This window comes from Struthio camelus, chromosome 8 (assembly GCF_040807025.1).
Source record: "Struthio camelus isolate bStrCam1 chromosome 8, bStrCam1.hap1, whole genome shotgun sequence".
Taxonomy (NCBI): Eukaryota; Metazoa; Chordata; class Aves; order Struthioniformes; family Struthionidae; genus Struthio; species Struthio camelus.
Window position 1 is genome coordinate 35,088,473 of NC_090949.1, and position 21,220 is coordinate 35,109,692.

Here is a 21,220-nt window from a genome sequence, read left to right on the forward strand (position 1 = left end):
TTAGAGTAGGTTCATTGTTATGGCATAAGCAAAATGTTTCTTGCCTTAAATGCTAGTTCATAACATCACACACAAAAAGAACTTCTTTCTATGAAAACCTCATTGTTAAATTGATGAAAAATGTTGCCCCCTTCCAGAATTCATTGGCACTACATTTTTTTTCCTGCTCGGTTGCTTGCAATGTGTACTGTGAAATGCTGTCTGGTTATGAACTGGTATCCACTTGAATCAGCGCACAGCTGGATCTTCCCACCTTCTCAGTGGGGCAGGGGGCTTTGAAGGGAAAGAATAGGGTTTAGTCAAAGATGACAGCAGACTTCACCAAGTAACAGGTGGAGGTCAAGGCAGTTTATTTCCTGGGATGAACAGAGTGCAGAGATGAAAAATCTTTGCCATAATAAGGTTTGGGAAGAAAATGCTGACTAGTCTAAGCTTTGATTCCAGCTGACAGAACCTTTTCTAGTGTTCATTACTTGATTTCACAGTTCAGGCAATTTTAAGAGGCTTAAAATTATATTTCTGCTCTCCTCTATAAAACTTTTCGATCACTTTCTGATTTTTGCTTTAAGTAAAGTTATAGGGGCTCCCTAATACATCAGTTGTGCCTTTTGACTCTTATAAAGTCAATAAGCCATCAAAAATGAAAGGATAAGCTTTTTTATAGACCCCTAGCTCTACTGATTCCTTTTATAAGTGAATTTAAAATGTCATGTAGGTACCGATTCAATTAGAGAATTAAAACTTCAGAAAACTCCCCTGACAGGTGAAGAGTAAAATAAGCATGATGTTTAAGAAGTCGCTTTTGCTATCCAAGCCTGTGGGGTGTTTATACGTAACTCGTACCAACGTTACCGAGGATATGCGCAGCGTGCTGAGTTTGGCTCACCAAGCGCCGGGGAGCCGCAGCAGGACCCCAGGCAATCGGAGCCGAACGTCCTGGCGCTGGGTCACAGCGCTGCTGTTGCGCTGCCCTGCCGGCACGGCTGCAAAGGAGCGCAGCGTCGCGGAGGGACTGCGGAGGGCTGAGCCACACCAATGCCGGTCTCTCCCAGTTTAGTGCCCTGCCTTTCCCTGTGCTAACTGCTGGGAGGGGAAGGCAGGCGTTTCTCGTTTCCCCTCCTCTTTCTTCTACCACCACCTGCTTCCTACCTGCTGGAGTGGGCAGAATAGGAGTATCTTTAGCCATTTGCTAAAAACTACCCCCTCAGACTCTCTATTACTTCTGCATTCATTCTTTGCAGGAAGAGGAAACTCACTGGTCAAACCCTTGGACACCAGAATAGTTGCATGCAGTTTCCCAGGGAGCCAGATAGCTCTAAAGCTTCCCAGTGAGTGACAGTTTCTCTCTTCTATTCTTCTGAAACATGTGTTTTACACATATACTGAAAAATGTTAATATCAATTTGCAGCCAGACTCTTGCTTAAAAAAAAAAATACTTCCCAAAGTGTATACACTTAGAGCACCTCAGCACAAATATCACTTTCTTTACACAGGAAAAAGTGTTGGATGCTCTTATACCCGTAGCGTCATTGGGCTTGAAAGCTGTTGGCTCATGCAGAGTTAGTGGCAAGAACGTTGAACTTGCCAGCACCAAGCTATGAAACCTTTTTATGTGACTAGTGGAAATCTCATTGGGGTAGAAATCCAAAAGCGGGGGGTAAATCTGCACATTTGAATAAGAGTATCTTCAATACCATAATATCAACTTTGTTGTAGAAGTCACAAATCGTTGGAGGCTGGGAGAGTATTCCTGAGAATTATTGCTGTATGCTTTCCCTGGTCTTCTACTCTTTTCGAGGCATCCATTAGTAACCACTGTCAGAGACAGGATCCTGGGCTAGGTGGACCCTTTTAATCTGATTTGGCATGGCTTTTTTTCTGTGTTCCTAAGATCATAAGATCAAGTTATGTAGGCATATTTCATAATGCCAGAGCAGCAGTTTCTGAGGTTCTGCAAAGCTATCTAGCAAAGTGTCTAATGAAAGAAAAAGCCTGTCCCATACTGTAGCTTTCTTGGTCCAGTGAAGCAGCATCCTCATGCATAAAAACCTTGTAAAGTTACTTCTGATAGCTCCCTCTCTCCCTTCGTTTTTGTAAGCTAAAGTGCCATTTTCGTTTTTACAGCTTAATTGAGCCTAAATGCACCCATTTTCTGCAATGTGATATTTTGGTAATTTTACCGTTTGCACATAAGTTTTCCCTTAAGCAAACTGCAAGCTTCCCCTTTATCACTTCACTGGGCCAAGATTTCACACAGTATCATCCTGCTTGCTACAAAATATGATAGTGCTCTCTCTCACCTTGTTTCTTTTTTCTTCTTTTACTTTCTTTTACACAATTAGGATATCTAAGAAACCCCGACCACCGCGGAGCACTACATGGTGGGTGTGCTTATTCAAACAATGCCAATGCTCTTGTTCTCGATGCCTAGACATTTGGGGTTGGTTGGGGTGGAGGGGGGGGTGTACCAGGTGTCCCTCTTGTGTGGGTTCTCTAGTGTCTAGTAAGGGGAGAGCTCGTGCTATGCACTTTGCCATAGCAGCTGCACTTGAGGGAGCGCTTACATGGTATCTGCTCTTCCCATGCCTGTTTTCATGAAGCTTGTGGAGACTTTTTCCCTGTGAGGCCTCTACCCCTGTCTCATATGTTTTAAATTGTTCGATAGAGAGGTGTTGGGCAGGTCACGAAAGCAGACCTGAAGGCCGTATCATCCTATGCATGTCCTTCGGAAAGGAAGCTGAAGCCAAACTGCTGTGCTCTGCCTTCTCTGCACGGGGAACATTGTGTTTTTCCAGGGGGATTCTTTGTTCCTCCCAGAACCTTAAAGCCCATTGGGAACGTCGAAAAATGAGGCTGGTCTCACCATCTGACATCGCATACCTGAGAAGTGATCTGCGAGAAGGCAGTGTATGTTTTTGCTGGCTGGGAGTTGCCAAGTCTTCCCCAGCAGCGCCCCAGTGGCATTCCCAGTGTCGTTCCAGCGTACAACTGGGAATGGACACTTCCCAGTAAATGAGCACAGCAGCTATGTAGAAATGAGATGACTTGTTCAGTCCTGTGACTGTCAAGCCTAGGTAGTCATATGGTAAAAAATACCAAGAACTACTGGATAGCAATACATAACAGTTCCATGAGTACACTCTTGACCTGTCAAATTATAAATCCATTTTGGTTTGCTACGCTGCACGAGTTCAGTTTGCAACTCTTTCTTTCTTTGGAATAATGTATAAACTCTTCACCTCAAGTTGTGCAGAAATCATGTGACTTCACAGTACATGTTAAATTACCTGAGCTATTTTCAATCCTGTCTACAGCTCTTTTATTAATTGAAACATACGTTCAGTGGCTGAAGTCTTCAAAGCCAAAGCCTTTGAAGTCTTCAAAGCCAAAATTAACACCACACTTAGTCTTGTCATCCTAAAAATCATATAAAAACATGATCATGCAATAACTGAGGTCACAGGTCTTAAAAAATTGCATATTTACCCATCTCCATCTCATGGCTTTGGCATTTAGTAGCCATCACTGTTACACATAGCCTAGCTAGCCAGTGATCTTTTGATGGCATACAGATAATGAGTAAATGATTTTTGAGAAAATTTTTAAAAAATAGAAAATTTGACTCCCTCTTCTTCAGTTACTAAAATTCCCTTTAGTATCACTTGCAATTTAGCATCCATATGCATCTCAGGAAGATATAGTTGAAACATAAATCTATTCTGGGTCTTTTACTTGCAAAAATATCATACCTCAGCTATAATCATATGCAAAGACTTTTTAGAGGGCTTTGTAAATGCCATCCAAATTTATGATGGCATTTTTTGCCTTACAGCTATAGATGTTCCATCCCCAAAGCACCCACATAAAGGTATATTCTCCTATGGATGGCTGCAGTTTGTCCCTGCTGCTATATTGAATCTGCCAAGGATTCTGAAAATTTCTCAAATAACATTTGCAAAGAAACAAACGTAATCATGAATTTTAAATGACTAGATGCTTAAAGACATCATTAAAAGACATTTTTTATTCTGATTATATATTTGTGCAATGTAAAATGATACTGAAACTAACATTAAATCAGAGAGAAAATTGACCTGTTATCTTGCTATATATTACACTTCTCATTAAAGTTTTCAAATAAAAAATTCACATGCAATTATATTATGAGGAAATTGGTAAAACGTTGAGTACCAGTTTATGAGTGATTGAAAGAATCACTGGGACAGCAAAGCAGGAATGAAGGCAAACTTAGCAGAGCTAAACCAGTCCGGATGATGCTGTACACATAGCTACAAACAGATGTCATATTCTATGGCAACACTGCACCAGAAAATTAGAGGCAGACTTTAGCGGGGTAGGGTTTTAAACTAATGATGCTTATTGTGTCACTCAGTTTTAAAATTCTGTAGACAAGATTTTCTGTTGGTATAAGCTGATACTTCTCCTTCCTAAAGGGAGTGGTGCTCATTTACAAAGCAGAAGTTTCAACCCTCTTTATCTTAAGTGGAATCATAATTCTGATTCTTACTTGAATTATCGTTTTTGGCTAAAAGTTGCTGAAAAGTCCAAAAGCGTTTAAAACCTAAAGCCATTGAATCCATTTAATGCGCCTTTGGCACCTTTCTCTCTTAGTCCTTTTTGAACATTCTGGTCCTCATTTTAATCAATCTCTTTTTATTAAGTTCTTTGGCTCATTTACTTGTACGTGCATTTGCTTTATTTTATTTGGAACATTTCTTTTGTAGTGTCTTGAAAAAAGAGTTGTGACATTGCTTTTGGATAGCTTCTTAAGTATCTGGCAGTCACCTATGGTATGATGTTGATGGGGACTGATAGATGAGCTCTGTTTTCCTGATGATCTCTCAGATGTCGAGTTCTGAGGAAGCTGGTTGTGTGTGCTGGTGATGCATATGCAGCAGTTTCATAAGTGGATAGATGGGGAGCTTTCATTTTACTTCTGTAAAATCACTGTTCATTAAGCTGCATTTTGTTTTGAGAAGTGAGGCGCTCATTGGCAGGTAGTTAATCATTGATCCTGGTGACTCTGAATGTGACCAGGGGAGCGAATGCATCCCAAGTACATTCAAAACGTAGAAGCTAAAGAGCACCTCCTTAAGATGAGTGAATTTCCACCTATGTTGTATTTTGTGTATCCTGGAACAACTAATAGAGAAACTGATGGATAGCAATTAGTGTGGTCATATCTCAGCTGATGACAGATGAAGTTTGCTCAGCAATACGTATAACAGAGTTAGTCTGATTGACAGCGCAGGAGCCATCCAAATTTCAAGAAACTTAGAGGAAAAATTAGGACTTCCCCAGAAAAGAAGCAGATAATAAGCACTTCTGCTGATACCGATTTCAGTGATATTGCTGGAATAATTTCCACAGAAGAGCAAAAATTCCTTGAAAATCCTTTTTATGTATCAGGTTTTTTCTTCAACAGCCAACTTGTTTTTCTGCATCATCTATTTGTTCTGCATGTTGTTATGGTCATGCTCCACCTGGTAATATTTGAGCTTCCTTGATTCCTTTTTATAGTGTCCCTTGAGAATGAAGATCCAAACCATATTTCATTCATAGCTTTTGTTATGAAATCTCCATCAAGATTCTAGTGACAGAGAGCTACTGGGAATATTGGGGTAATTATCCAAAAGTCGTCTTTGGAGACGAGTATTAGCTGGACTACCGATGTGACTAACTTGATTTGGAGTTATTGTTTAAGATGTGTGCAGTCAGAAAAATGCTAGCAATTAAAGAGTGAAATGGGATGGATATATAGGCATAGATACAGATCTGGAGAGAAAGGGAATTGTTCTCCTCTTACACTGCTGTGCCTCCATTCACCTCATCGAAGTTAATCCTAATTTCAGTGCCACTGTCAGTAAGGCGCATAGGCATATGGAATGTAGTTTAATAGATATTTGTTTGCTCTGGGAAGGATTTTGTGCATTCAATTTTCACACATCATTCTCTGGTCCATTTAAATAAATATCAGCCTCATACATGAAAATTTGAAGATCTTTAGCTGTACTCAAGGAGGACTATTATGTGGTGCATTTCTAGTACTGGCAAGCATTAGGAGGTAGAGGAACTAAAAACATCCCAGTGCTCCAGTGCCCCTTAGAAGATGAGGAACGTGAAGTATTCCTGTGAATTCCTTGATTAAACTTGGGCTGGAGGTTTGCGAAGTGCAGAGTTTTGGAAAGTCTTACTGCGGGACTTCAACATCCGTACAATGGCTCCAGTAACCAGAGTCTCTCAAGGACAAGGATCCCATTTACGCTTGCATTATGCATTGAGCAGAAGGGTGTGATGCATGATGTGGAATGAACAAAATAACTCGTGTGTTTAGGGAAATCCCAAATTAATGAAAATTCAGAAAGCTCTAATGTTGAAAAGGCACACAAATTCCTTGATAGAAATATAATGCTGCTAACAGTTTCAAGATTATTGTTGTCTGAATTTTCTGCTTATTGTGTACTGCAATTAAAATTCTTTTCAACTGGAAAACCAATGTCAAATTAATATTTCCTTTTGGAAAAAAATATGAGAATATACATCTTGTTCCATTTAGCACCATCGTGGTCTTTGATCTGGCTCCCTCTGCCCAGTGAAAAAGCTCTGATTCATGTTAATGGGAACAGGCTAAGACTATATATGTTTGGCATATATATATTTATGCTATCACATGAATGCAAGTACAGTAAGTTAAAGTAACACACCAACTCAGACTTCCATCTGTGTTTTATGCTACCAAATCCCTTTATTTTCCTTTTTATTTAGAGATTAGCTTTTCCATTTATTCTGTAGTTAAAAGCTGCCATAGGATGAAAATAGACTAAGTCTGATTTTCTCCTGTTACACTCTAAATAACGTTCAGAGGAGAATCAGGCTCAAATGGCAAAATCTGTTTCCTAAAAAGGCCAGGTGTGGCTGTGATTTGGACAACAGGCCTACCCACACAATAGTAAGAAACACTTTTAAACCCCACCTGGGTTGCCCAGACGTTGCATTCTGGCTGTTGGTGTTTATTGCTTGCTCGGAGCAGATGGATAGAAGGAGGCAGGCAACGGGGAGGATCCTTGGCTCCGGTCCCTCTTCACCGGCCAGCGCAGCTGAGGCGGTTGAGGGATATTGTAATTTGTTGCTGCCCTGCACCGGCGAGGAAGCAGAGGAGAGCTGGAGCTCAGAGGTGTCCTTCTGAGTTGGCAGCACCCCTTCCTTGGGGCCACGCGAGGTGCCAAAATCAGTGCAGCGTCCCCAGCACTCGTCAGCTCAGGGGAACGGTGCCGAGGAAAGCCGTGCGCGGCAGCGGCAGCCGCCCTGCGCTCTGCCCGGGGAAGCTTCAGCTTTAACTTTTTAATTTCCTGCATCCCTGAGCAACACAGGAGGGGAAGCTGAGGCCTGGGGACCACTAAACGCGTTAAAACTCATTAGGTATGAAACAGAAGACCTTTAAAACTGGCCGAGAGTCTCAAACATGGGTGCCAGCAATTAAACACCTAATTCCATATTTAGCCATCCATCTTAGTTCGTGCCTCAGAGCCGCTAACATACAGCATGCTGTCAGAGAGGTGGCCTGATTTTCACGGGCCCTGGGCACCCAGCGTGCTAGCTGGAGCGCTGAGGTTGCTTACCTGCAAGTGTGAGCTGTAGGAGCAGATTTAGATTTTTCTGGGTGATTAAACCCGAGCTCCCTTGCTTTCGCTTTCGTCTCCTGAAAGGAGCTTCAATAGAGTGACCAGCGTTGTAACATATGGCTTAGCAAGGGGGAAAAAATGAAAAGGAGTATTAGAAAGGGATGGACTAAAGAATACGCAGGGTATATCAGCCACATTAACCAAACATATGGTGCTAAATGAGATATTTTTTTTAAATTGCAAAAAAATTGACATTCCTGGCAGTCTCAAGGATAATGTGACATGGCTGTGATAAATTTAGAAGAATGGGACATATTTTGGCTTGTTCTTGGAAACCTTTTTCTTGCATGCAGACTGTATTTCTTCTTTTATTAACCCATTCAAAGAATGTTTGAATTTTGCTGCTAGAGCACCATGCTAGCGCACCATAACATGTGAATGATGCTAATTGCTTTGCACTGCCTAACTTTCTGTCATACCCTTCCCTCTTAAAGGACAAAACATGCTTTGGAAATGAGCTGGCAAGCTCGTCTTATTCTTTCTCTTGGTCAATATTAAGTGAAGTAATTAAGCTCCTGTTTGCATATTCTTCTGAACTAAGAAGCAGCCATTTTTTTCTTGAGATCTGATGGATGTGATCACTCGTGATAAAATGTGTCATTACAAACCTCAAACAAAATAAAAACATGGTAGAGCTAGACTGTTTCAAAACCAAGGCACTTCAAAACATACCGAAATAAAAATAACAGCAGTAGTAATAATAATGGCAATCATAATGATGACAATAAATAAATATAAAAGAATAGGAACCAGTTATCAAAGCTTCAAGTTTTCTTTCTGTTCACTATTTCACAGCACATTGTTACATTCGAATCTCCCTTTGACATTGCAACAGCTGTCTCAGCCTTATAAAATCCATCCCCATATGAGAATGACACTGCTCAGCGCTGCCACAGTTCAAGGTCATTCAGCTTTTTTGTCGAAGCTCCTCAAGTCTCAGTGTCTTGGACGCAATCACATGAACTTGCTGCAGCTTTAAACTATATTGCACTGTTCTCTCTGCCCCTTCCCCAAGCCGTGGTTTAGATCAGTCAAGCAGTTTTTTAAAGCACAAGGGTAAAAGAATAGCTTATTCACCCTCTCAGAAGCTTTATTATCTTTCCCATAACCATAAAGTAGGGATGCAGCTAGGGAAAATGGGGAAAAGTGGGAGTCTGTGAGCCAGTTGCACCATTCTGTGCATAGACGTAGTGACCTTATTCCTTGCACAGCCCCGTTCCTTGCACGCGGGGCACCGTCACCGCGCATGCAGCCTTCCTGGCTCTGCGCACGGGCTGTGAACCCTCGCCCTGCACGGGAGCCTTGCATTTCCATGCAAGGTGCTGCACGACGCTGCAGATGGAGCAGGTCATAAATAGGCCTGTTTTACTGCGATCATCCCTCTGCGTAAATAGTATTTATATCTGCATAAATCTTACTTAGTCCACGATGACCTGCATTCACAGGGATGGAGCTCACTGCGTTAAAACCTGCCCTGGAGGCGTGCCTAGCCCCTTGCACAGGCCAGCACAGGAGAGAGGTGCTCATGGCCTTGCTGCCAGCAGAGGAGATCTTCCACCCCCCCTGAGCACAGATATCACCACTGACACTTGACTTCTTTGTGTTTGAGCTGGTGGTGACGCTCATTTGGTATCTACCACCCTGGCTCCTCCATCATAAAGGCATCCAGGTCAACAGCACCATTACTTCTTTTGATGTCCTTGTGATGAATATGGACACTCAAACGCGAGTCAAAGTTACAGGCCACCATGCCATTTGAGTGGACAGTCAGCAGGCTGCATGGGAACATTTCATTCCAGTGCCTCAGCTCAGCCTCCTTCTTTCTTTACCCCTAGTCTGCACCAATTCCTGTTCCTACCCCAAAGACTTTAAAAGCCATATCAAAAAAAAAAAAAAAAGATATTTTTCTTGCACAATAGTCTGCCAGTTCTAAACTTTTATTTAAAAAAAAAAAAAAGTATGTAACTTGTCTTGCTGTGGGGCAACAGCCACCACAACAGAAGACCCTTATGGCAAACAGTTTCAAGACAGAAAGTTGTAGCTACAACATTGGAACTCTAACCGCTCCCTTACTTTATTTAACTTTCTGAATATAAACTGCAAAACCTCACTGAAACCATTAAGACCCCAGCAGTGCAGTGTATAAAGTACAAGAAGGCTGCTGCATATTGCAATCAACCTCCCAGGGACTATAAAACTAGTGTTATTAAGTATAACATTAATAATATTGTCCAGAGATAATAGTGTCCAGAGACACACACACAGAGGCTTTCTTTTCCATTTTTAGCAATTAAACTCTTCAAAATACAGACATTGCAACATTTTCTGAGGTTTTGCTTTTTCACCTGAAACCTCAACAGTTCTCCACCTTTGTTTTACTCTATTTCCTCAGATATGCAAAATGTCTGGTGTGTTGTGTATACTGAAAATGATGTATTTTCAGAGGTATCAGAACATCCGTATGCCTCAACATCTATAAAACTATAGATAATAATACAGACACACACACACACATCCTTTATCTGTATGCTGCAAAATTCTTTTATCCAAGCATAAACCATATGCATAAAAGCTTGGATTTTAAGAGCCCATTGCAATATATTCATTCCACCAATTTCTTTGGTACTACGTAGGAAGCTGAGTGAACCACAGGCTTGATATAATATCAACAATAGTTACTCCTGTAGAATACAATAATGGTCATATTAGCATTGCACCGTTTCTGCCTGCCTATGGGAGAGGTCTCACCCAGTAGCAACTCAGATTTTCATTGGAAGCCTTTGATATAGTTCAAGGGCATAATAACAACTCTGAAATAATGCCAGTGTGGCTTCCAGTATAAAGATATAAATACCATTCACCCTTTAAAAAAATTTGAAAGTAGAAGGGAACCACATAAATATATTACTTTCAAATACCTTTGAAGTCAGAGTAAGGAAATGCAGGGTCTGAACTCAGAAAACTTCATTCTCTACTTGTGCCTTGAGTCGTGCAGCACATTTAAAAGATCCATTTGCAATAATCTACTAAACCAGTGAGTGAAAGACAGAACTCATAAAAAGCCTGTAAAAATCCAAATGCTCCAGCTATTATAGATTTCTAAAAATAAAGCAGAGTAGGTTTCAGTAGCAATAATAAGCTGCATCTTATCCATATTTCAGATTTAAAAGAAAAATATGGCTGCGTTTTAGTACTCCTTGCTCAGAGCAAACCATGGCCACTTCTTCCTCAAGAAAGACCATAAATAAAAGTGAGCTTTCAGCTCGCTGTTGTATTCAATTTCATTTGTCCTTTAAGTTTATCTAGCTGCTTCTGCACCCACTTTCACAATGCATAGGCTGTCGTTCCATGACCTAGCATTATTAAATTGCACTTATCAATCATTCTTGCCAGGAATGCCATCGCCAACTACATTAAAGAAGTCAGAGAAGTCTGGTTTCAGCAGTCCCTCGCCTTCGCAGACCTCCTCCCTTGGAACGGCTTTCACACAGCACCATCGACCTGTCATTACAGGACCCAGAGGTGAGGCCTTACCCAGGAGCCCCCAGGCAGCATAAGCGTTAGCCACAGCACCTTGTGTCCCAAGGACTTTCCACGGAAAGTAATCATCACGTGTGACCCACCCAGTGAGAGGCTTTGCTTCAAAAGCTCCTAACCTGGAGGTTCTCGTTGTCAAGAACTGTGTTTGGTTTTGCTAGTTTGGGATGGTTGTTAAAACTCCTGATGACAATTCAACATTTCCTAAGGGGGAAATGTTGGTTTCTGTGGGCTTGGGGTTTTTATTTGAAGAGGGTGGGGAAAGGGACAGAGTATAGTGTCCTGTTTCTGCTTGTATCAATATATTCCATAGATTCAGTTTAACTGCTCAAGATAGGGACTCATCATTCCCTCCTGAACCATGCCTATCTTTCAACACTACTGCTTTATCTCTGCGAATCACTGAGCCTTTGTGTTGTTGCTATCAGTGCATTGAAGACCCACCTCATTAGTGGACTCCTTTGAAGTTGGTTCCTGCAATACTTTGTTGGTTTTCTTCACAGTACTCTTCTGACCGATCTTCCAAGTAAAAGAGATGTCCTCTGGGTCTTGACGTGCTTATAAATTTGTAAGAAAGATACATCTGCATTAACCTAGAAAACTGAATACAATACTCAGTTCACACTTGAAAAGGAACACACCTGGGCATAGTAATATACGCAAATGAATGAATCATCTTGCAAACCTTCTTTTTGAAGATATAAAAATAAGAATGAATGGCTGTGACATGTTTCTTTCTGCTATGAAATTTTACTTCATTTGGAAGAGATTATTAAGGAATTTGACGAATGGTGAAGCGTGAAAAGACATACTAGCAATTCATACTAGAAATTATTTTGAAATGTCTGTTGGCATTAGTGTGGTCTTACTGAGGGCAGCAGAAACCAGGAGTAACCTCTTTGTCTGCACAGTGCCAGGTGCGTAGCATAAAGTGGTGGAATTGCACCAACCATAAGTTGATGTGAGGTCAGAATTGCGCTTCACGGTTCTTTGTGCTTTGTTAAACCTTCTTAATGTGGTTTGATTTGTTGTGGTTAATCCCATAAAAATTATTTATTACCTGAAAAGCAAGCACCTAGATCCTCGAAAGGTATTTAGAGATCTAAGTTCTATGCAGATATGTAAAATCCCTTGAGATTCAGATCTGTGCTATCTGGCAAATATATCATTTCTTCTTTTAAGAGCCTTGATAATTGGTGATATAAGTGTGAATAATATGAATGTTCCATTAACATCATATTCAGTGCACATCAGCTGACACTGATTTCCTGTCTTTTAGAAGTTCAACCTTTTAGATCGGAATTGTTGATTGATTAGTTTAATAGATCCGTTCTGTATTTTGTTAGGTTTTACCTTACACTTATTTTTGAAGATCATTAAATGCCTTTTATGCCCCTATTTAGACCCTCTACATTTTGCATTTTTATGTAGTTTAGAAAGTAAATGTATCACTAGTTAGGTCTTGTTTAAATCTCGTCTACAGTCTGTTTTCACAGGACTTTTTCTGTGCACCTGGGGATATACGAGAGGGACTTCCAAAACCTGGCAGAATTTGAAAGAGCAATATAATGATTCTAGTTCACAAATTTTGTTTGTTTGGAAGGAGGTGTCTTTACTAACTCCGTAGGAAAGTATCACAGTTTCTATTCACAATGGCTCCTAAAAGGCTGAGCAAAACCTGTGTTTCTGCAACATCATTTCAAAGTGTCTTTTTCTGTTTTATGCTTGTTCACAAACAAAATGTTACAGACTTTCAGGAAAATCCTCTGAATCCATCCATAGTTCTTTAAGTGTCATCATCCTGGAAAAATCTTGTTCCAAACTACATTTGTTGTTCTTTTTTGGACATTCCTCTTCAGTATTCTTCTTTCAAAACGCGTTGGCCGTGTTTATTTCTATTCTGCAGCAATCATTCTGTTTGTAAAGTGCAATATACTGAGATGGATTATTTTCCGCAAATCCAGCTTTATTCTGTTCCCTCCAGTGTACTTTAGGACAATAGACAGAAAGAGGAGCTTTTCAGGCATCAAAAGTGGCAACATGAGGGGTGTAATGCAATCCTGTAAGAGGACATAACCTTCAAGCAACTCTTATCTACCATTAGTTATTGGAAGTTGTACCTTTTTGTGAAAATGATAGGTATAATATAGTACACATATATGTTGCATTCTCTTTGGATACGTATGCGATATGTAAATGGCTTATGACAGGTCATCCTGAGTGGTCTTCAGAAAAAGAGAGAGCAGGATTTACTTCTCATCCTGCAGAGAAATTTCAGAGAGAGGGAAGTCATAAGTAAGTAGGTCACAATCAGAGAAAGCCCCTGAGCCAACTAAACAATTACAAGAGGGTCCAGTCTTCTTTTGATGTTCCTATCTGCAAATTGATCATTTGGATGTGTATATGAGATGCATTTGTAGAGCACGATCAAAAAAGATAGCAGAGAAGAGGCTGTAGACTCTTCATGGTAGGTGTTGTCATTGACATGCAGTGATTTGTAACTTCTCAGGAATACTCTTGAATCCTTTCAACACTTCCAAACATTCTTTAAAACACAGTACATGTCTTATGCTGGGGATAGCCCAAGATATGCAGTGCCCTTTCCAGTGATATTCATAATGAATTATTTTGGGAACAAAACTTGCTTGGAGGAGGAGTAGATCCTTAGGAGGATTTCTCTGCTATGAGGTGCTCCATTCAATGAACTGACTGGAAAACCTCTGTTCTCATGAAGTTGGCTGTGCTGTACTGCGTTGTGGAAGGCTGTGCACTAGTTTTCTGTCTGCATTGGTGCTGCTGCCAGTACTCAACCCAGCTGGGCAGTAGCCAGCAGAGAGGATCTGAGCTGGCTGACCAAAGGACCAGATGTGCAGCGAGTGCTGGCGCATGGATGCCAATGCTTCAGTGACTCTTCAGTAGTTCCAACAGATGGTGGTAAGATCCAAGTTTCTTTGGTGATAAGCTAGCAAAGTGATTCATGGAGCCTCACTTGATGATGGCAGTTTTTTGGGCATGACTCTATGAATGCGCCATATGTCTTCTCTGGACCAGTGTGGTTAGGATTCAGTGTCTGGCAGATGGTAAATTGATCACCTATAGGGTGGTTTTAGCACCACTATCAGTTTTAGAATGTATTTCAAAGCATTGAAAATCCAAGCAGTTAGGTCTGTATCTCCTAAGCAGCACACTTTTACTACCTGCAAGACATTATTTGGTGGTCAGTGTTTCCATCCTGTATTGCTGGCATCTTTTGAAGTTTCCCAGGCATTAGCCTGCTTAAACTTTTTACCAGAGAGTGAATGATTTAAATATGATGGGTGACAGCAAAATTTACATAAATGGTTTTAGGTTTCCATGTACTGCTACTTACACTCCAGTGACTTTATATCTGGAGCTGGCTGAAACGTTAAATTGACCACGATTTTGTAAACCTGGGATGCACAGCAGCTTGTGCTGTAGAGCGCTCATGCGTTTCCATGGAGTATGGCAGCATAGACCCCACAAACCAAAGAGCAGCAAGACAAGGCAAGGAAGACAAGGAAAGCAAAAAAAAAAAAAAAAAAGAGAGAGAGAGAGAGAGATGGTATATTAGGAAGACAAATGAAGGAGAAACAGAAAACAAGACCTACAGCACAAAGGGAAGAACCCAAGGAAGTGGCAGGTGAATGGAAAGAGAGGAAGGGAAGAAAATCGTCAGTGGAGCGGTTCTCATTTTATTATTTCTCTCCATAACAAGCATTTCCATTGAGACTTTTATCAGTACCAGACCGAAATGGCAAACGCTTTGTCACATGGTTGCGAAGAAACTGCCCTTCTCTATTCTCTGCAGGATCACCAAAACATCGGTGTCTGTTAGCTGTCCCCTCAGCTAACTTGGAGTGAATCAATGTGATAATTTCTGTTAACTCGCTTTAGAGTTACACAATGTAAAAAGACATTTTGTAATAACCTGTAACATACAACTATCATTGGCCGCCCTTTGAGGCTGTCAGCTTCCCAACTAATCTAACCTTCTACTTTCCTTAGAATTTTGTCCGAAACAAAGCAGTGGAAGTTCATTACAGTACAGACATCTCAAATGTAGGTATGCTAATGTAAGACAGCCAAAAGAGGAGAGCAGCCACACTGTTAACGGTAAGAAAGCATATGACAGCTGAGTAGAAACTGAAAATAGCATAATGCTGACCAACAGATTGGCTAATCCAGCGACGGTGCAAAGCAGCACTCCGGTGTAGTGTCAGAATACAGGCAGAACTTACCTGGTTTTCGCCGACCATGTAGGTGAGGATTTTGATTTTCTCCCTTCATTCACTTTCAAAGAATACAAAGCTGGAGGAAACACAGTTTCCTGACAGATGGCCTCAAGGTCAGGGTTTAGTGGTTATTACATACCCTACCCAAACTTCCATTTACTCTCAGGTCCCAGGCAGGGGAGGAGAGAGAGAAAGGCTTGCAAATGGTTAAGCGTCAGCTAAACAAAAGTCAGGAACCGTGTAATTAAAACTCTACCTTTGTTGTATTGTAAGGAGTTACCCTGTGACATAGGAAATATTTAAAGGAGCAGGCTGTTCAGCTAATTTGTGTGTGAGTGAACTGCTTAGACAGTCCTATCCTAAATTAACTGTAAGGCCACCCACTGAGATTGCCTCATAAAGGGCCATGATTGCTCAGCTTCGTTTTGTATAACCGTTTAATAATTACTAGATAAATGCATAACTAAAAGCTCTATTACACTAATAATTTGTACTGAGATAGATGTGTGGGACACCATGCTGGGTTAATTTGTCATCCCTGCAGCAAACTTCTAAAGAGGGCTCTTTTGCAGAGGAATTGTGTTAATATGTTGCTCCAGTGAGGACATGTTAGAGCAACAAGATGACTTGGTCGCTTAATCTCCTAAAGAGCCAAAATGCCTGGAGGGTAAGTGCCAGAAAGAAGAAGGGGGGGTGATTAACAGAGTGGACCTACGTTTATCCTTATCCTGACAAAAGGAGCTGATCTAACTGAGCAAAAGAGTAAAAAAAAAAAAAGGGGGAGATGTTAAAAATACTAATAGGATTTCATACGTCCCTAAAAAATAACATAAAAAGAACGTGCTGGAGGACCAAAGTATTTTACTCGTGCTTTCAGTGATTGTGTGTTCAGTTTCTTTGCTCTCTTTGATGTATCCCTGAAGTTAAACTATATGCTTTAAATAGTGCAGTGAACTATAATATTTTTATCTCTACTTTATGCTAAATTCTTCTAGCTTCTAGCACACACAAAAAGTACATTATTACTTTAAATATGGAACCCATGTTTAAGCATGAGAGCTCTGGATTTTCAACCTCCTCTATTGACAGAACCATAAATCATGTTAAAGTTAAGTGAATTACTGTAGCGTGGAACTATAGCTTTAACAATGTTTATGTAGTATCAGCTTACCATCTACAGAATGAAAGGGGAAAAAAACACTGATATTAGAAATGGGAATGTGGAGTCCTATTAACTTAACGGCAATATATCACTCCAAAGTCACAGATTCCATTACCATGCCCTTTTTAGTATCAAAGCAGAATTATATCATCACACACATAAAGGTTGTGGTTTTTAAGAGAATTTACATTTCTATTGTAAACTTATCAACTGCATTTCATTATAAGAAAGACATGATATATTCTCCTAGCAGTAGTTGTTATCTCATGTATGAGAATACATCATGTGTATTAAAAACAATAATAATATGCAAAAGTTGCCAGCATTTAATGTGAAATAGGAATTCTGCAAACAGGTTAAATGATTCTTTTTGACCTCCAGCTATGATTTTGGAAGGGAGGAATGCTTTCTTTTGGGATGACTTTTATTTCTATACCTTTTTAATTAGTTCTATAGTATCCTGATCTCCCAAAGGTACATTTTGCTATATTTTAAAACAATCTGCTCAAAACAGCTTACTTAACTGGCTCCCTGCCTATGCCAGAATCTGGAACCAGCACTGACTTTGGCTCTACAGATTTTCAAATGCGGCCTTGGATAGTCAACATGCAGACCATACCAATAAACCCTGTGCCCAAACACAGTTCTAAGCATATTTCCCTTTGCCAGGGGCTCCATGGGCCCTGGTAAAAAACAGTTCTTCTGCCTCCCACTTCCTACTGCAAACTGTACTGCTGTACTTCCTACCTCTCTTACCTAAAGGTATTTCTGAACAAAGGGTCCAGATGATTTATACATAAAAAGCAGTAAAAAGCGGGTGACAGCCAGCCCCAACTTGGAGATACCATGGATCTGTTTTTTCAGCAGCGCTTAGCAGCCCACCTGCACTTGACTTCAGGAGCTGAGAGAGAAACATTCTGCAGTTCAGTCCTTCTTGATGTCCATGGGCAGGAACAGATCCTCCATCCATCGTATTTAGGGTATTTGTATATCTCTTGCATTGGTCAGCTGTTTATATTATATTTTGAATGTTTCATCTATGCTTGCCTACATAATGGGGAAGGAAATATCAGTGGTATCTAAATCTTACCCATGCTAAAAAGGTAAGGCCTATTCTTGTTCTCATTTCCTCATGATTTCCCAGTGTTATCAATGAGAACGGGAAGGGACAGAGAATATCGGTTGGAATTTAGCTCATCCATGAACCCAATAGACAAGTTACTAGAAGGCCACTTTGCATCGTTATGGGACTTAAGCAATGCTTAGGTTATCTGCTGGTGTGAATCCCCTTCATAAAGGGCTGGTCCTAGCGCTGATCAGTCCTATCAGCAGCAGCTCAGTATTTAAGTGGAGGCAAGTCCTTGCTACCCTGAAAAAGACAGATGTAGAGATTGCTCTACATTTATCACCCTAGAGTCTATTCTTAATGGGCAGTAAGAAAAATCAGGACTTTCAGAAATCTTTGAAAGAGTTACAGGGACACAACTCCCATTGAAATTCAAAAGCAGTTAATGAATTCTCTCAGGACCTCTGCAAATCCCAGCCCAAGTTTCTTAATTATTTTTTTCTTGTTTGGGTAACTGCTTTCATCACAAAAATCTGTGGGCTTAAAGCTATTGTTTTAGGCTTCTATTCTTTACCTCTTGTATTGTATTATACACAGAAGTGTAAGTTCCTTTCAACAACTTTGGCTTATTGCCAGATCTCCTTATTAAAAAGTCACTCTTCATATTTCCGATAAACACAGCTGTTTCATGGTGTTTGAAAGCATTTCACATCAGCCAGCATGGTGGCTTAGCCAATTAGTACTCTAATATGGTCAATTTTGAGAATAAGTACCTTTGGGGTAGAAAGGGTGGGATACATCTTGCATAATTTGAACTGGCACTTGCATCAGTTTAATGCTAGAAGGAAGCTTACAGCATGCAGGGAGTTAACACAACTTAGAAGGCTGAAGTGGAAATATCTAGCAGAACAAACTGTTCTATAACATTTCCAGGGAAATGACTTTTTAAAAAATACTTTCTTAATTGTAATGAAGCCAATTATAATGGCCTCAAAAACAAGCTGATAAATATGATCCTGTTTCATTATGATTATAATGTTTCTATTTCTAGGAAGATTGATCAATGTTTAATGAGCTATTAGTAAACTTAATTATCACTTTATAGACAAGATATCTGAGTATTGTGCCCTAGTGAAGCCAATGCTCTGTCAGGCTGGTCTGATGGACGAGCCCTTGTGCCTGTAAAGGAACTGTGGTTTTGGTTGCCCAGACCACTGCTTCCTTGAACAGGCAGAGAGTGCAGGGTGAGGACAGTCTTTGCCTGGGTGGGAGGAGTGCAAAATGACCCTGTCAAAGACTTCAGAAGGCTTTTTGGAAGAGTAGCTGGAAGGTAGATGGATCAGTATGTCTCCCCCGTATGCTGGGTTGTGCTGGCAGAGAAATCTGTCTGAGCCCTGCAGGTGTGATCGCAAAGTCCCCTTACCACAGCAGGGAGTGCTCCCTGCGGGGAGGGATCCTGGGGCTTTCATTAGAACTATTCCTTTTTTCAAGCATGGAAAGGGTCCTATATATCTGAAGAAAACTAAAACCTGCTTCAAATTAACTGATTCTTTGTTATCTGATCACACAATTTAATACAATTTACAATTGTATCTTACTTGTTTGCCCAACACCTGTGAAATGCTAATCTAATCAATGAGTACGACTTATTTTATTAATAATTTATTTTGGTACTGGCTACTGCGAATCAAGAAGGGACAAGACTGGGCTTCATAAGCAGAGAGATGAACTCAACATTCTAAAAAACCCTCTTTCTACTATGCTGCACGGCACCACAAACGCCTAAAACACTAAAAAATCCAGTAGAGCTTGCAACAGCTGTACTGCATAATGACTTGGCCCAACAGCAGTAGTTTTAAAATACTGGTATGTCTATTGCAGGCCACCATACATTATCATCTCATTTTCAATAAAAAGTCTGGGATGTTTCAGATGAGCTTCAATGGAATTAGGATCATGTGTGCTTTGAAGTATTTATGCCTGCCTTGAGATAGAAGGGTAATTCCTGCCTCCAGCCCCCACCTCCACAAATAACAGATTTAATAAAACCAGATAGCCCAACTCGTCCATACCTGCAGCAGGTAGAAATGAAGTTCTGACTTTGAAATACTTGTTTTTTCATAGGTAGTAGAACTTAAATTTCATATTATTTCGTGAGGTCAGTAATAAAATATAAATGTCACAGGCTGAAAGATGCCAGGAGAAAAATGGTTATTAGCATGGAGCTGCTTAGGGATACATAAATAATAAGTCAATAAATAAATAAATCATAGACAAAGATCTCTGTTTTATCTTCCATTTGAAGATCTCAAAGAATTTACAATCACTGACGGAGGCTTGTAATATCCCATCAGAAACATATAGGTAGTTGTTGCCCCTACTTCTACCCAGGAGAACTTGCATCACACTAGGCATGGTTTTCAAAAGCAATGACTTTATTATTTTTATTAAAGACTTTTGAAAATCATGACTGAAGTGATTTGCCCATGGTCACATGTCACTTTAGAAGACTAGCGTGCTTTTATTCTAACACAGAGGCGATACTGCAGTTAAGAAGTGGGGTCTGTCACTTGAACCGATCTAGTTTGCTTGGGTAGACAGTTTTCAGAAAGGTTAGATAGATAAAAAGTTCCCTGGAAATGAGGATTTTACTTGCGGTCATTAACATCCTGTGGATCATGTTAATAAGTTCCAGGTTTCTGACTTGAGAAGTATCGTTATTAGGGTAAGCAGAAGATTTAGGAATTTCACTTGTTGCCACTCGGTTATCACTGTTTAATAGCTTGCATCTAAAAGATGAAGCTGTGATGTTTCATGCTGTGGCGGTGTTTTTGTAACATTAGTTAAAAGCATGCCACACCTGAAAGCAGATCAGGTTTTACTGTTGGCATTGCTTTAATGCTTACATTTCTTGAGATCCTCCCACAGAATTAGGAACCAATCTAAAAAGCTGATGCCAAAAGCCACAATTATAACGAAAGGAATCTAAGTCCCTGACCAATGTGGGTGAACCTATATGATGGTTTATAGAAAAGAGGCAATTAAAATCCTGTCCAGGATGCAAAGCAGAATACCTGGCTAAATTTGTGCTTCAGGGAAAATACAGAGAGGCTGAAAAGATTTATATGGAATTCCCTTATGAAGAGTCAGGTGATATGGTTCAAACAGCAGGAAACAAGAGGAAAATGTGAATTTTTGTGGACTACTTCAGGAGAAGCAAGGGGAAGTAGCAACCGGAATTGGAAGTCTACCAATTGATTGGTAGACTTTAATTGATTTAAAAACGTTTGGGAGGATCCCTACATTTGGAAACAACGGTTGCGTTCTGCACCCAGAACTTGTTTGCCGAGTGAGGTCTCTGGTCTCTCCATCATCAGAAAGGCTGTTTCTGTATCCACTGGAGTTAGTGGCAACAGCACAGCTATCAGGCTAACGGTCTATATCTGGGCTGGCAATTCTTAGGCTTTAGCACTTAATTTACTCTCTCTGGTGTATGGC

General features: G+C 40.4%; 1 protein-coding gene across 16 annotated transcripts in view; it reads left to right on the forward strand.

The window, feature by feature from the left end:
• NFIA (nuclear factor I A) overlaps positions 1 to 21,220 on the forward strand; it is a 365,719-nt gene that overhangs the window by 301,466 nt on the left and 43,033 nt on the right. For 6 of the 16 annotated variants that reach the window (XM_068953353.1, XM_068953352.1, XM_068953354.1 and 3 more), the window contains 3 exons: positions 1,242 to 1,328; positions 2,344 to 2,382; positions 11,098 to 11,226. The exons of 3 other annotated variants lie outside the window; for them this stretch is intronic. In XM_068953353.1, coding sequence (XP_068809454.1) covers positions 1,242 to 1,328; positions 2,344 to 2,382; positions 11,098 to 11,226 — 255 coding nt within the window. The remainder of the gene's footprint in view (positions 1 to 1,241; positions 1,329 to 2,343; positions 2,383 to 11,097; positions 11,227 to 21,220) is intronic. 7 more of the 16 variants (XM_068953357.1, XM_068953361.1, XM_068953362.1 and 4 more) reach the window with 2 other exon arrangements.